At 47.3% G+C, this 15,774-nt stretch overlaps 1 protein-coding gene across 2 annotated transcripts in view; it reads left to right on the top strand.

Moving 5' to 3' along the window:
• The first annotated feature begins 4,164 nt into the window (after nt 1–4,164).
• LOC137564234 (WAG22 antigen-like) overlaps nt 4,165–15,774 on the top strand; it is a 51,465-nt gene continuing 39,855 nt past the window's right edge. For both annotated transcript variants that reach the window (XM_068277840.1, XM_068277839.1), the window contains exons 1-3: nt 4,165–4,239; nt 5,372–5,460; nt 9,138–9,203. In XM_068277840.1, the coding sequence (XP_068133941.1) occupies nt 4,191–4,239; nt 5,372–5,460; nt 9,138–9,203 (204 nt within the window). In that variant the 5' untranslated portion in view covers nt 4,165–4,190. The remainder of the gene's footprint in view (nt 4,240–5,371; nt 5,461–9,137; nt 9,204–15,774) is intronic.

The raw sequence follows: 15,774 nt of genomic DNA, 5'->3' as shown, positions 1-15,774 counted from the left end.
TCTATAGGTGTCCCCAGTTTAGGTAGTAGTCAGGGGTGTAGCTAGAAATCACTGGGCCCCCTTGTGGCAACAGCAATTTAAACTAAATACTGTACAAACGTTTTAACTCATACATGCACATTATGGAAAATCCAAGTTGAAAATAAACTGTGAAGATAAACAATTTCATCCTTCCTACTCCTGAAAAATATATTCATTTTTTTAGAACCTCCCAGTTTTATTTTCTGTTTTAAAAAGCTAAAAAAGTAGGTTTAATGCTATTATCTCATATGATGATGATTCAGCTTTTCCCATAGTCTCGCAGTTAGCAATCATGTGACCCCCAACAAGACAAATTCAGCAATCATGAGGCCCCTATCAAGAGAAATTCAGCATTCATGAAGCCCCCAACATGACAAATTCAGCAATCATGAGGCCCCCAACAAGACAAATTCAGCAATCATGAGGCCCCCAACAAGACAAATTCAGCAATCATAGGGCCCCCAACAAGACAAATTCAGCAATCATGAGGCTCCCAACAAGACAAATTCAGCAATCATGAGGCCCCCAACAAATCATAAAGCCCCCAAGACAAATTCAGCAATCATGAGGCCCCCAACAATACAAATTCAGCAGTCATGAGGCACATAGACAGCATTTCACATAAATAGGCAGAATGCCCCCTTAATATAGTAAACACCTCTCACCTGGCTACTGAATTCTCCTGTACTGGCTGCTGGGCCTGACAATACTGTTTTTGGCTGGATTGGGAATGATGTGTGGGCTGAAAGGCCTGACAGTGATGCTGTGGCCTGGCTGGCGGTGATGCTGTGGCTGGGTTGGCTGGCAGTGATGCTGTGGCCGATGCTGTTGCTGGGTTGGCAGTGATGCTGTGGCTGGGTTGGCTGGCGGTGATGCTGTGGCCGGGCTGGCTGGCGGTGATGCTGGACTGTGCTTGGCTGGTTGAAGTAAATGCTGGCCTGACTGGTGGTGATGCTGTGGCCTTTTTGACAGTGATTCTGGACTGGTTGGCTGGTGGTGATGCTGGGCTGGCTGGTCTGGATAGTTTAGGTAGTGACAGGTGCCCCCTAGTTAAGGTAGCGCCAGGAGTCCCCCAGTTTAGGTAGTGACAGGTGCCCCCCCCCAGTTCAGGTAGTGACAGGGACCCCCCAGTTCAGGTAGTGACAGGGACCCCCCAGTGTATGCAGTGACAGGAGCCCCCAGTTTAGGTAGTGAGTGACAGGGACCCCCAGGTTAGGTAGTGAGTGACAGGCGCCCCCCAGGTTAGGTTGTGAGTGACAGAGATCCCCAGTTAGGTAGTGAGTGACAGGGACCCCCCAGTTAGGTTGTGAGTGACAGGGATCCCCAGTTAGGTAGTGAGTGACAGGGACCCCCAGGTTAGGTAGTGAGTGACAGGGACCCCAGGTTAGGTAGTGAGTGACAGGGACCCCGGGTTAGGTAGTGAGTGACAGGGACCCCAGGTTAGGTAGTGAGTGACAGGGACCCCAGTTAGGTTGTGAGTGACAGGGACCCCAGGTTAGGTAGTGAGTGACAGGGACCCCAGGTTAGGTAGTGAGTGACAGGGACCACCAGGTTAGGTGGTGAGTGACAGGGACCCCCAGTTAGGTAGTGAGTGACAGGTGGCACCCCCCAGGTTAGGCCCCCCTCCCCCCGGGCCTGCTCAGGGCCGTTTTTCGGGTGCTGGAGAAGTGGCAGCATGAGGGGAGAGCTTGGTGGCATGTTGGGTCAGGCTCTCCCCTCTGCGCCCCCTTCCAGCACTGAATATTGTATGCAGGCGGCAGGTGGCGAGGCAGCGGCGGGGGACCTGCTTCCATGCGCTCCAATGGTTCTCCCTCTAGTGTCTGACGTGACTTCCTGTTTATACAGGAAGTCGCATCAGAGGCTAGAGAGAGGAGCATCGGTGGAGCGCACGGAAGGTATGTATCTCCCGCCGCTGCCCTGCCGCCTGCATACAATATTTAGTGCTGGAGGGGGGCGCAGAGGGGAGAGCCCGAGGTGAGGGAGGGAGGGGCCCGTCCCCCCTCCCCACCGACGTGCCACCAAGCTCTCCCCTCATACGGCCACCCCTCCAGGTCCTTGCGACTGCGGGCCACCTGTGACGTAGGGCTCGGGCGGGCCCCATAGCAACGCTATGGTTGCTATGGCCAGGCCCGGCCCTAGACTTTTTGCCGCCTGAGGCAATTTTCAAAGAAATCGCCGCCGCCCTCCCCCCCCCCCCAAGCCGTTGTTGTGGGGGGCCGCCCGTGCTGGAGGGGATAGCGGGCAGGAAGGGGGTATTGGGCCTAGCGGCGGGGAGGGGGGTCGGACCCCCCTCCCTCGCCTGGGTCCCCCGTCCTCCGCTCCCCTCCAGCTTTAAAAAGGTCCGTGCTGTGGCTGCAGCTATTCGTAAGAGGCAACGGGCGGGGATTACTCACCTCTTCCTCGTTCCAGGCCAGCGTGCGCTCCACTGACGTCACTTCCTGCGGCGTAGCAGACACACACTCAATTACTGTCACCTGCTGGGATCCCGTGGGCAATGTTTTCTGGCTGAGGGCTGTACAGAGCATCGCTACCCTCCTCTAGCTAGCAGTCTGTTGCCATGAACGACATGCACATAGAACGAAACTGGTAAGGAGGAGAACAAAGCACTGGTTCTGTGCTTGGCTGAAATTATCTGAAACTCTGGATCTCATGGCGACACATAGTGAAGGAGCGGGCACCACTATGTATACACTAGAGTATCGGCAGAGACAGCCCCAACTGGCCACCTCAGCTGACAACCGTCTATCATATGTGCGAGGCTCAACTCTACCAGCTGCATGCTTTCCCCCAATATATGGCTTGGACGTGTACACAAAATACAGGTGCAAGGAAATTTGGGCACCATGGAAAGAGCCAAAAGTAGAATATTGGTAACACTAACCAATATTATTCTATTTTAAAGTGGTAATTCAGATAGTAACATTTCGGGAAATGTTACCAATATGTTACTACAGCTTAACCTAACCCTACACAGAACCCTCCCACCTCCAATGCCTAACCCTAACCATCCCCCTGCCAATGCCTAACCCTAATCGCCCTGCTGCCGATGCTTAATCCTAACCCCCCCTCCCCCCGATGCCTAACCTTAAGACCCCCTTTCCTAACCTTAAAATCCCCCTTCCTGATGCCTAACCTTCGAACTTCCCTTACTAACACCTAACATTAACCCCTCCCCCCTTCCTTTCCCGGTGCTAAAACCAAAAATATACTGGAGGTGAGAGCGCATGCTATTTGTAGCTGCAGTTTGCATAGCAGGCAGCTCCAGCACCCCGTTGCCCAAATTTCCACATCTAGATGATATTTGTAGGAGCACCTATGGTCACCCCCAAGCCACTGCAGTGCCTTAAGCACCAAAATTACCTATTTCAGACTCAGATATGTATTATTATTATTAATATAGCACTGACATCTTCCGCAGCGCTGTACAGAGTATATATATTATCTTGTCACTAACTGTCCCTCAGAGGAGCTCATAATCTAATCCCTACCATAGTCATATGTCTATGTATGTATCGAGTCATGTATATATCATAGTCTAGGGCCAATTTTTAGGGCGAAGCCAATTTACTTATCTGTATGTTTTCGGGATGTGGGAGGAAACTGGAGTGCCCGGATGAAACTCACACAGACATGGGGAGAACATACAAACTCCATGCAGATGTTGACCTGGCTATGACTCGAACCGTGGACCCAGCACTGCAAAGCGAGAGTGCTAACCACTATGCCACCGTGCTGCCCACAGACATGACTGAAGACAGAGCATCAGCATAATAGCCAGTCAATTTGTGTTTTTGTAAGGGTAATTAAGATGGTAGCTTCATATCCGCCTTCAGGTTTCCTTTAGCAACTCTAGGCTTCTGGGAAAAACATGTACACACTTCTAAGAACATGTCAGATCTTCTAGGATTTAGTCTGACCTTTTCATTCATTTTTTGATTAGTTCCACAAGACAAGATTAAAAATTAAGAGGGATATATTCTTGATATCATCTTTGTACAGACCATGACCAATGGAAGTATCATAACCAAGACATTTACAATTAACTTAATCACACTTCTAATGTTTCAGCTTTTACTTCCTGGAATAGTGATGAGCTGCTTGTCCAGTGAGGTATATATAGTGCGAGATGGGGGAGCAGTCTGATAGGAATCCACATACATCCTTCAACCATGAAGACCGTTGTGTGCATATTGGTGGTTGCCATCAGCTGCTGCTTCAGTAAGTTAAGTTTTGCATTGCTATTGTATGGCTTATTATAGAAGATTCAATAGTCACTTTTTTGGGTACTTACTGTCAGAACTGCATGTGTTATTGCGCTTTGTAATCACTATTAGACAATCATTATTGTAGAAGGCAGTAGAAGCTGATTATTACACAGCTCTGCCTTCCTGCTGCCAGGTTGACTGCTTCTGTGAAGGAAATTACATGAAGCAGGTTTCATGACTGAACTGGATATCTTTATTACTTATAGTTTAATGAGCACGTTAGTAAATTGTATATATATTTTTTTTCCTGTGGCCTGCTTGAAGATTAATTTTAATAAGGCTAGTAAAGCCAAAGAGTCCTGATGAGAAGATAGTGCTGAATGGTTCAAAAGCTCATTATTTTTTCTTTTTGGGGAGCTGAATGAACTAGATTTTATGCACATTGACTTGGATGCGGTCTAGATTTGAGAGATAAAACTTCAGCCCTTACATTGAAAATACAGATATGAGATACTGGGGAAAGTTGTTTTTACCATTCCTACTAATACAATTAATGATCTCTTAAAAGAAACCTGAACCGAGTAAAATTATTCAAAATAAACATATGATATACCTGCAAATAAATATTACATACTTACCTCGCCATTGATTCCTCTCAGAAGCTCTCCATTTGCTTCTAACAATAATTCCTTCCAGTTCTGACAAGATTTTGTCAGAACTGAAGTTATAACTGAAAGAACAACTGATGTGCAAGGTAATGTCCATGTTTCCCTATGACTCATGTGGGCGATATTATAGTCTAACAGTGTGCTGATCGGGAAGCTGTTATAGAGTAATTGCCATTTTTAAAATGGAGGATGGATAATTCCATTGATCACAGTGAACAAATGGTACTTACAGTAGGAGAGGAGAAAGAGTTTGATAAGAAGAAGCATGATGTGTACATGTTTATTTTCACTTTTAATTTTCAGTTCAGGTTTGCTTTAAGCTTATTTACAGATCAAGTTGGTGCCAAGCTTGGTTTAGAGTCTAAAATACTGTTTGAAAAAAAATGCATTGGATAAGTGGATGCTTCATATATAGTGCACATGTAAATAATATTTACGGTAACTTTTTGAAAACTGCTCCATTACTTCTCCTTGTAGGCACAGCAGCAGCTAACTGCATAGAGACATGTGCTTCTCAATGTCGACAAAGCAATTATAATGAAAGGGCCTCTCTCCTGAATGCCGTGGTAAGTCCAATGCATAGTCAAGTAAAAAAATAAATAAATAATAATAATAATAAAAAAAGGTAAAACTCTACTTTTGTTGAGAAAAAAAAGCAACTACCTCCTACCTACGTGGATCTTGCCTTTAGCACAGAAAAGGATTAGGATGAAATGGGGCCCTACCTAGGCAAGATAGCAGCTTTTGCTCACTGCTGATGATCACCTGGCGGCAGTGACGTTCCTACTATAGGGTGCAGGGGGCGTGGCGTACCGCGTGACGGACGCTAGGGGGGGTGTCGCCACGACCCCCACAGCAGCAGAGCAGGAGGGGGAAGCAGCGCTAGAAGTTGGGGCAGTGGGGGCAGCAGTGGGGAGGGGGGGACATATCCCCCCCCTCCCTCACCTGGGACCCCTGCTTCTGCCTCTCTCCCCCTCCATAGATTACCGGTGGCAAGTGCAGGGGCGGCGAGGAGGCATGCAGAGAATTACTCACTACTTCCGCGTTCCAAGCGCCGGCAGCGTCATATCGTCACAGATCTCCGCCTTCAATGCCACCCACTGTGCTTCCTGATCAGCGGTAGCACAGTGGGCGGCATTGAAGGCGGAGATCTGTGACGACATGACGCTGCCGGCGCTTGGACCGTGAAAGTGGTGAGTAATTCTCTGCATGCCTCCTCGCCACCCCTGCACTTGCCGCTGGTAATCTATGGAAGGGGAGAGAGGCAGAAGGAAGGGTCCCAGGTGAGGGAGGGGGGGGATATGTCCCCCCTCCCCACCGCTGCCCCCACTGCCCCTCCTTCTAGCGCTGCTTCCCCCCTCCTGGGGCATCTATACTGGGGCAACTGTACTAGCTATACTGGGGGCAACTAAACTAGCTATACTGGGGGCAACTATACTAGCTATACTGAGGGCAACTAAACTAGCTATACTGGGGGCAACTATACTAGCTATACTGGGGGCAACTATACTAGCTATACTGGAGGCAACTATACTGGGGGAAACTATACTAGCTATACTGGGGGCAACTATACTAACTTCATTGGGGGCAACTATACTAGCTTCACTGGGGACAGCTATACTGGGGGAAACTGTACAAGCTACACTGGGGGCAACTGTACTAGCTATACTGGGGGCAACTATACTAGCTATACTGGGGGCAACTATACTGGGGCAACTATACTAGCTAATACTTTAAATAACAGCTCTGCCCTCATCCGGTCATGACCACGCCCATTTTTTACCTCGGCGCGCAAAGCACTTCGCAAGTGTTGGCCACGCACATTTTTTTTAGGGGGTGGGGGTGTGTCTTTTAATACCCAGCACCGGGTGCCAAATGCCCTAGGTACGCCACTGCCTGGCGGTGGGGGGTGAGCATCCACCAGGCCCCTAGACTCTCTCCAGGCCCTGGGCAACTGCCTAATATTGCCTGATCTGGCTCTGCATTAGCGTTATCACTAACATAGTGGCTTAGCTAGAGATTATTGGGCCCTATAGCAAAAAATGTCATAGGGCCATCAGATGCAGGCACTCTAGAGCAATGCCGCCTGCCCCTACCCTATGGATATGAGTTAATTGGGCAGTTTACATTCTCATGCTATCTTCACTGCATATAGTCCATGGGCACCGAGATAAAATGAGAGGGAGGAGAAACAAAAAGAAAGTTAATAATGAAAACATCAAGTACCACCTGGGCCATCTCAGCTCCAGGGTCCCATAGCAATTGCTATGGCTGCTATGGCTATAGCTACACCCCTGTTCTCTAACTTAGTGAAAGAACCAGCTTTTAAACCACTGCAACCATTATATCAGGCATAGTGGGGTCTGAACCCCTCTATAACAGTGATTATAGATTGACGGTACCTCACATTAAATTGGAGCATCGAGTACATGATTTTTATATTAAAAATTATATTTGCTTATCATAAAAAATATGAACAGTCACAAGTATAATTTCCATCTAACGCTATTTCATCTGATCAGGCCTTTATAGTCAAGCAAACATGAATCTTCTTAGCACATTTGGACATACAGAGCAAAATGCCAATGTTGGATGTAGTACGACACAGGATTGGAAAGGGTTTAGTGTGCAGAGAAATGGGAAATGAGGGGTTCTTGGGACAGAAGAGCTATTGCAGCACAAATTGTTGAAAAATGTGACGCTGGATATGAAAAAAGAGTGCCAGAAAATACAAGGCATCTTGCCTTACCAGTCAGAGTGCCCATTCTGTCTCCTGTCCACATACACATACAATGGGAACATGAGTTTCAGAACTGGATAGTGGAGCAATAGAAGGTGACCAGGTCTGATGGTTCATGTTTACTTTGGCCTTTAAATTCCCTAGATCCGAATTTGTTTGAGCATCTGTTGGATGTGTTGGGGGAAAAGTTCAGTGTAGTCCCCTCTTAGTAGCTTGCAGGTAATTCTGTTAATGCCTTTGTTCTGTATACCCTACCCTAGGTTCTCACCATATGGTAGGTGTTCCCCAGGGGTAGGTTAGGAAAGCCCAGGGAAGTACTTAAACCTGGCAAAGACAATCCATTATAGTAAGTTTTGAGACAAAAACAATGGTAAATCATGTTTAACGTCCCTAACAAATATAAATGCATCCAGGGGAACTTAAGGCGATGTTCCTCACAGTAGGGGTACGTGGCCAAGCCAATCATTACTAGAGGGCTACATAATATAAAAAAATTAAAGAAACACTACAAGAAAACTTAAAGAGGTACTAGGCAGGTTTTTCTGTTTTAGCTGATGAGTGTCTGTACAGTAAATTATTTATTTTCACAAGTTGTGTGGGATGCTAAGCATACTTACCACAATCAAAAAAACTCTTTGAGGCCTCTTGCACACTGCGTGCGATTCAGATTTTTTCTTATCTGATCCGATTTTTGATTCCGATTAAAAAACACACTGCATGCAGTATGTTTTTTAATCAGAATCAAAAATCGGATCAGATAAAAAAAATCAGAATCGCATGTAGCGTGCAAGAGGCCTTAGTTGGGCTTTAACCAGGCTCGGACTGAGCCACCGAACCACCGATGGTCCCATCGGTGGGCCCCGACTGTACCTCCTCCTAGGGGCCCCAGAGCTAAGAGGGAGGGGGGCACAGCTTGGAAGGGGAGGAATTGGGCACAGAGCGGCGGGGAGGGGGGGAAGCGTCCCCCCCTCCCTCACCTAGGGGCCCCCCCTTCCGCGCACCCCCCTCCTCCAGAAGTGCAGCCAGCAGCGAGCGGAGAATAGCTACAGAGTTGATGCTAGCTCCGCTCCGCTCCGAGTCCGCATGCTGCTGCCCTGCTGGTCTCTGTCTGTCTGCTGTAGTGACGCTGTCCAATCACGCTCTCGCAGGACTTCCTGCGAGAGCGTGATTGGACAGCGTCACTACAGCGTCATCATGACCATGCCGATGTTTCAGTGCGCGGTGACACCCATTTAGTTTCGCTGCACGCGCCGCATTTAAACATATCCCTATTGGAGACTGTCCTCAGCATTGCTCACAATCTATTCCCTACCATAAAGTCATGCAAAATTTCTAGAGTACATGTGTATGTGAGCCCAAAATGGGGGGGGGGGGGGGGGGGGGGGAGAGGGGGGGGGGACCCAAGCTGAAACTTCCTTGGTGGGCCCTTGGTGTCCCAGTCCGACCCTGGCTTTAACAACATGATTTCCAAAATAAAATTTCTTTCTTTTTTCTTTTTAATAGAAAATCAATGGCATCCCAGTCATTAACGCCTTAATAAACTTCCTGGATGCCTATGACAGCAGTAAGGTAAGAAAATGAATTTTTAACGTAAGTGAGTGTAATACATTCTGGAATATACCGTCCGTACTTACTGAGATACAGAGTCCAAAGATTTGCCGAATAGGTCAGTCAGCTATATTATTAATACCAGCTTCATATTCCAATTTCTAAAGGCATACCCTATTCATACCAACAAAATGTGGATAAGCACAACAGGAAGAAGCTGCCTGGCATGAACAACTACAATTGGTTGGTGCCTCTCGTTTGTTGTCCCTTATACCCTCTCCAAAGAGCAGAAGAGTCTGCTTGGCTGTAGCACAGCAGTGTCTGTAGAATGACGTTTCCTAAAACTGTCACCTAAAATGATCACTAATGGTCATTTTTAGGCAACAATGTTTCCATTTCTGTACAGGCTTTAGAGCACCACACGCAGCACGGACACGCCTCTTCCTTTTTCTTTTTTTTAACCTATAATGTTTTGTGATGATTTGGCAATTGACAAAAATCTTACATATACTTCTATTTTTCAAAAAAATGATAATTTTTCCTTTTCAAAACAAAAGTTTAGTATTAGTATAAAAGGGATAAGAGGCACCCAGGCGTGTATAAAACTAGTTAAAAACAAATAAAATAGAAAAAAAGAGGAGGTGGCTTACCTCACTAACAGCAAATTTATTTATAATAAATATAATACATTTTTAATAAGCACAGGAAACACGTTTTGTAAGTCTCTGCCTACAGCGTCAGGCCAAATAAAGTGCCAAAGGGTTTCATAAGTCAGACGCAGAGCGCCTCTTACCCCCTTTGTGCTTGTGAGGGCTAAGTCTGGTCACCACATGGCTGATGCCACATGTCAGGACCTTACTGCTGTTTTTCATGAGTGCGACCATCACCACTCTCTCTGGGTCTGAGTCAGGTTTGTGCATCTCCACTAGTGTTGGGCGAACACCTGGATGTTCGGGTTCGGGTCCGTTCGCCGAACATGGGCCAGATGTTCGGCATGTTTGGCCCGAACCCCGAACTCCCCGAACATCCCGCTTTTGGGGGCCCTACGGGGTCGCAGGCATAAGGGGGGAGCATGCCCCGGTCGCGGGGGCGGGTCGGAAATTCCCCCCACCCCCTCCGCTAACGCTCCCCCCTCTGCCCGCTTCCCCATAAAAAAGTTTGATGAAAGTACCGGTGGCTGGCCTGGCAGTAGAGTGAGTGAGGAGGAGGAGTCCGGAGAGTGACGCGTTGAGGCCGGGCAGCGGGCGGTTCAGCGTTGTACCCTTGTGGTACTTCCGCCCTTTCTCTGACCTCACGTCCTCTACGTGATGACGCATACGAGGGTACGCGTGACGCGTACCCTCGTATGCAGAGGACGTGAGGTCAGAGAAAGGGCGGAAGTACCACAAGGGTACAACGCTGAACCGCCCGCTGCCCGGCCTCAACGCGTCACTCTCCGGACTCCTCCTCCTCACTCACTCTACTGCCAGGCCAGCCACCGGTACTTTCATCAAACTTTTTTATGGGGAAGCGGGCAGAGGGGGGAGCGCTAGCGGAGGGGGTGGGGGGGAATTTCCGACCCCCCCCGTGACCGGGGCATGCTCCCCCCTTATGCCTGCGACCCCATAGGGGGGCAGTATTCGGCCGAACAGGGCCCTGTTCGGCCGAACAGGGGCCCTGTTCGACCTGTTCGGCTGGGCATTGAGCTGTTCGGGCGAACCCGAACTAAAAAGGCCGAACACCATGAGGTGTTCGGCCGAACTCGAACATCACCCGAACAGGGTGATGTTCTGCAGAACCCGAACAGTGGCGAACACTGTTCGCCCAACACTAATCTCCACCTGCTTCCAGTGCTTGGTTGCTTTCTTTGCAACCTCCCTTTGTAAGTATTCATTTCGCCTACATTTTAATTTGTTATACTTTAAGATGTTCTGCAGCATTTGGTTTCCTGTTGTCTCTGTGTTTTATTCTTAGGGTGCGTTGCTCACCTTTCCACATAGTTCAGTATTAGTATGTCTATAGGGATAAGCAGAAATTACGCCTATGTGTAATTACGCATCATAATTCGCATTTACGCAACGTAATAGTAATGAGAATTTTTGGGGGAAAAGCGTTATTAATTTTGTATGCATTTGTAAGCATTCGTAATTACGCATGAATTTACGCATAATTTTGTGCTGATTTTGCAATAGCAAAGCCCCATACATGCTATTGCTATCAAAACTGCTACATAGGTTAAAGAGGGTAGTGGGCACAAAAAAAAAAAAAAGAATTTTTCAAAAAGACCTTGTAGTTTTTGAGAAAATCAATTTTAAATATACAAACAAAAATAGTTTTTAACCCCTTGCCAACCGCCCACAGCCGATGGGCGGCAGCAAAGAGGCTCACAGAATGTCCGTAATACGCCGATTGGCGGCGGGTCATTCTGTTTTGTGCTGCCGGGGATCGCACGCTCGTTGCGCGCGCATCCGCCGGCAATAGGCTCCGCCCACCCGTGACGTCAACCCGCCGGCCGTTCGGAAGCGCCGGTATGTTGTTAACCCCTGATCTGCCGCAATACAAGCGTATAATACGCTTTGTATTGTATACAAAGCATATTATACAGGCTGCCTCCTGCCCTGGTGGTCCCAGTGATCGAGGGACCACCAGGGCAGGCTGCAGCCACCCTAGTCTGCACCCAAACACACTGATCTGCCCCCCCCCCCTGCCCTCTGATCGCCCACAGCACCCCTCAGACCCTCCCCTGCCCACCCCCTCAGACCCCTGTTTGCACCCAATCACCCCCCTAATAATCCATCAATCACTCCCTGTCACTATCTGTCAACGCTATTTTTTAGCTTAACCCCTTGACTGCCCCCTGGGGGCTCCTGATCACCCCCCCACACCCTCAGATCCTCCCCAGACCCACCCCCTGTGTACTATATACATCTATCCTCCCCTATAATCACCTGTCAATCACCTGTCAATCACAAATCAATCACCCCCTGTCACCACCTGTGACTGCTACCTATCAGAACAGACCCTAACCCTGCCCCTTGCGGGCGTCTGATCACCCACCCACACCCTCAGATCGCCCGCAGACCCGCCGTCAGATCACCTCCCAAGTGCATTGTTTACATCTGTTCTCTCCTCTAAACTCCCACTAATCACCCATCAATCACCCCCTGTCCCTTTGCGGGCACCCAATCACCCGGCACACCCTCAAATAGCCCCCAAGACCCCCTCTGATCAACTCGCCAGTGCACTGCTTGCATATATTCTCGCTTGTAATCACCTTCTGATCACCTATCAATCACCCCGTCACCCCCTGTCACCACCTGTCACTGCTACCCATCAGATTAGACCCTAATCTTCCCCTTGCGGGCACCAAATCACCCATCAATCACCCATCAATCACCCCCTGTCACCACCTGTCACTGATACCCATCATACCCATCAGATCAGACACTCATCTGCCCCTTGCGGGCACCCAATGACCGGCACACACCCCCAGATCGCCCTCAGATACCCCCGATCACCTCCCCAGTGCATTGCTTGTATCTATTCCCCCCTCTATTCACACCCTGAGACACCCATCAATCACCTCCTGTCACCCCCTAGCACACCTACCCATCAAATCAGGCCCTAATTTTCCCCGTGTGGGCTCCCGATCACTCGGCCAAACCCTCACCCGCCCCACCGCAGTGACAGAATTTTTTTTTACTGATCACTGCTGGTACGACTCAATTGTGGCGAGACCAACCGTTATGCCACACAACACGCAACCGCCAATCCAAGAAGCTACTATGCCCAGCCTCACTGATACCCATCATACCCATCAGATCAGACACTCATCTGCCCCTTGCGGGCACCCAATGACTGGCCCACACCCTCAGACCCCCTTCCGATCACCTACCCAGTGCATTGATTGCATCTATTCTCCCCTCTAATTACCCACTGAGACACCCATCAATCACCACCTGTCACCCCCTAGCACTCCTATCCATCAGATCAGGCCCTAATCTGCTCCCCTGCAGGCTTCTGATCACCCGGCCAAACCCTCACCCGCCCCACCGCAGTGACAGAATTTTTTTTTACTGATCACTGCTGGTACGACTCAATTGTGGCGAGACCAACCATTATACCACACAATACGCAACCGCCAATCCAAGAAGCTACTATGCCCAGCCTTTTCGGTGGAAGCCACTCCAATATTCCCAAAGTAACATTTTTTGGGGCCTTCTCCTTAACATGGGTCTAGTCAAAAATAATGTATTGCGGTCTTATTGGTCTACGCACCCAATACATCACATGCCCATGTTCTCTGCTGCCATGTCCAGGTCACGATTTGAGAACATCCTGCGCTTCCTGCACTTTAGTGCCAATACAACCTGTCATCTAAGAGGCCACCCTGCTTATGACTGGTTCCAAAAAATTCGGCCCCTCATAGACCACCTGTCATCAAAATTTGCAGATGCTTATACCCTTGAACAGGCATTTTGAGGCATTTGGTTTCCAGACTACTCCTCACGGTTTTGGGCCCCTAAAATGCCAGGGCAATATAGGAACCCCACCAAGTGACCCCATTTTAGAAAGAAGACACCCCAAGGTATTCCGTTAGGTGTATTATGAGCTCATAGAAGATTTTATTTTTTGTCATAAGTTAGTGGAAAATGACACTTTGTGAAAAAAAAAACCCAATAAAAATCAATTTCCGCTAACTTGTGACAAAAAATAAAATCTTCTATGAGCTCACCATACTCCTAACGGAATACCTTGGGGTATCTTCTTTCTAAAATGGGGTCACTTGTGGGGTTCCTATACTGCCCTGGCATTTTAGGGGCCCTAAACCGTTAGTAGCCTAGAAACCAAATGCTTCAAAATGACCTGTGAATAGGTAGTTGGGCCCCTTAGCGCACCTAAGCTGCACAAAAAGTGTCACACGTGGTATTACCGTATTCAGGAGAAATAGTATAATGTGTTTTGGAGTGTATTTTTACACATACCCATGCTGGGTGGGAGAAATATCTCTGTAAATGACAATTTTTTTTTATTTTTTTTACACACTATTGTCCATTTACAGAGATATTTCTCCCACCCAGAATCGGTATGTGTAAAAATACATCCCAAAACACATTATACTACTTCTCCTGAGTACGGCGATACCACATGTGTGACACTTTTTTGCAGCCTAGGTGCGCTAAGGGGCCCAACGTCCTATTCACAGGTCATTTTGAGGCATTTGGTTTCTAGACTACTTCTCACGGTTTAGGGCCCCTAAAATGCCAGGGCAGTATAGGAACCCCACAAGTGACCGCATTTTAGAAAGAAGACATCCCAAGGTATTCTGTTAGTTTTATGGTGAGTTCATAGAAGATTTTATCTTTTTGTCACACGTTAGCGGAAAATGACAAAAAAACAGTAAAAATCTATTTCCGCTAACTTGTGACAAAAAATAAAATCTTCTATGAACTCACCATACTTCTAACAGAATACCTTGGGGTGTCTTCTTTCTAAAATGGGGTGATTTGTGGGGTTCCTAAACTGCCCTGGCATTTTAGGGGCCCTAAAGCATGAGGAGTAGTCTAGAAACCAAATGCCTCAAAATGACCCGTGAAATCCTAAAGGTACTCATAGGACGTTGGGCCCCTTAGCGCACCTAGGCTACAAAAAAGTGTTACACATGTGGTATCGCCGTACTCAGGAGAAGTAGTATAACGTGTTTTGGGGTGTATTTTTACACATGCCCATGCTGGGTGGGAAAAATCTCTCTGTAAATGGACAATTGTGTGTAAAAAAAAAAAATCAAAAAAAATCTTATTTACAGAGATATTTCTCCCACCCAGCATGGGTATGTGTAAAAATACACCGATACCACATGTGTGACCCCTTTTTGCAGCCTAGGTGCGCTAAGAGGCCCAACGTCCTATGAGCACTTTTATACTTTACAGGGGTGCTTACAATTTAGCACCCCACAAAATGCCAGGACAGTAAACACACCCCACAAATGACCCCATTGTGGAAAGTAGACACCCCAAGGTATTCAGAGAAGGGCATGGTGAATCTGTGGCAGATTTCTTTTTTTTGTCACAAGTTAGCAGAAATGGAAACTTTTTTTGTTTTATCTTTGTTTCAAAGTGTCATTTTCCGCTAACTTGTGACAAAAAACAAAATCTTCTATGAACTCACCATGCCTCTTAGTGAATACTTTGGGATGTCTTCTTTCCAAAATGGGGTCATTTGGGGGGTATTTATACTATCCTGGAATTTTAGCCCCTCATGAAACCTGACAGGTGTTCAGAAAAGTCAGAGATGCTTCAAAATGGTAAATTCACTTTTGGCACCATAGTTTGTAAACGCTATAACTTTTACCCAAACCAATAAATATACACTGAATGTTTTTGTTTTTTTAATCAAAGACATGTAGCAGAATAAATTTGGACAAAAATGTATATAGAAATTTTACTTTATTTGAAAAATGTCAGTACAGAAAGTTAAAAAAATCATTTTTTTGACAAAATTCATGTCTTTTTTGATGAATATAATAAAAACTAAAAATCACAGCAGCAATCAAATAGCACCAAAAGAAAGCTGTATTAGTGACAAGAAAAGGAGGCAAAATTCATTTAGATGG

This window comes from Hyperolius riggenbachi, chromosome 3, assembly GCF_040937935.1.
Source record: "Hyperolius riggenbachi isolate aHypRig1 chromosome 3, aHypRig1.pri, whole genome shotgun sequence".
NCBI classification, from domain to species: Eukaryota; Metazoa; Chordata; class Amphibia; order Anura; family Hyperoliidae; genus Hyperolius; species Hyperolius riggenbachi.
The sequence above is the reverse complement of the archived record's forward strand: the minus strand, read 5'-3'. Positions and strand labels throughout refer to the sequence as shown.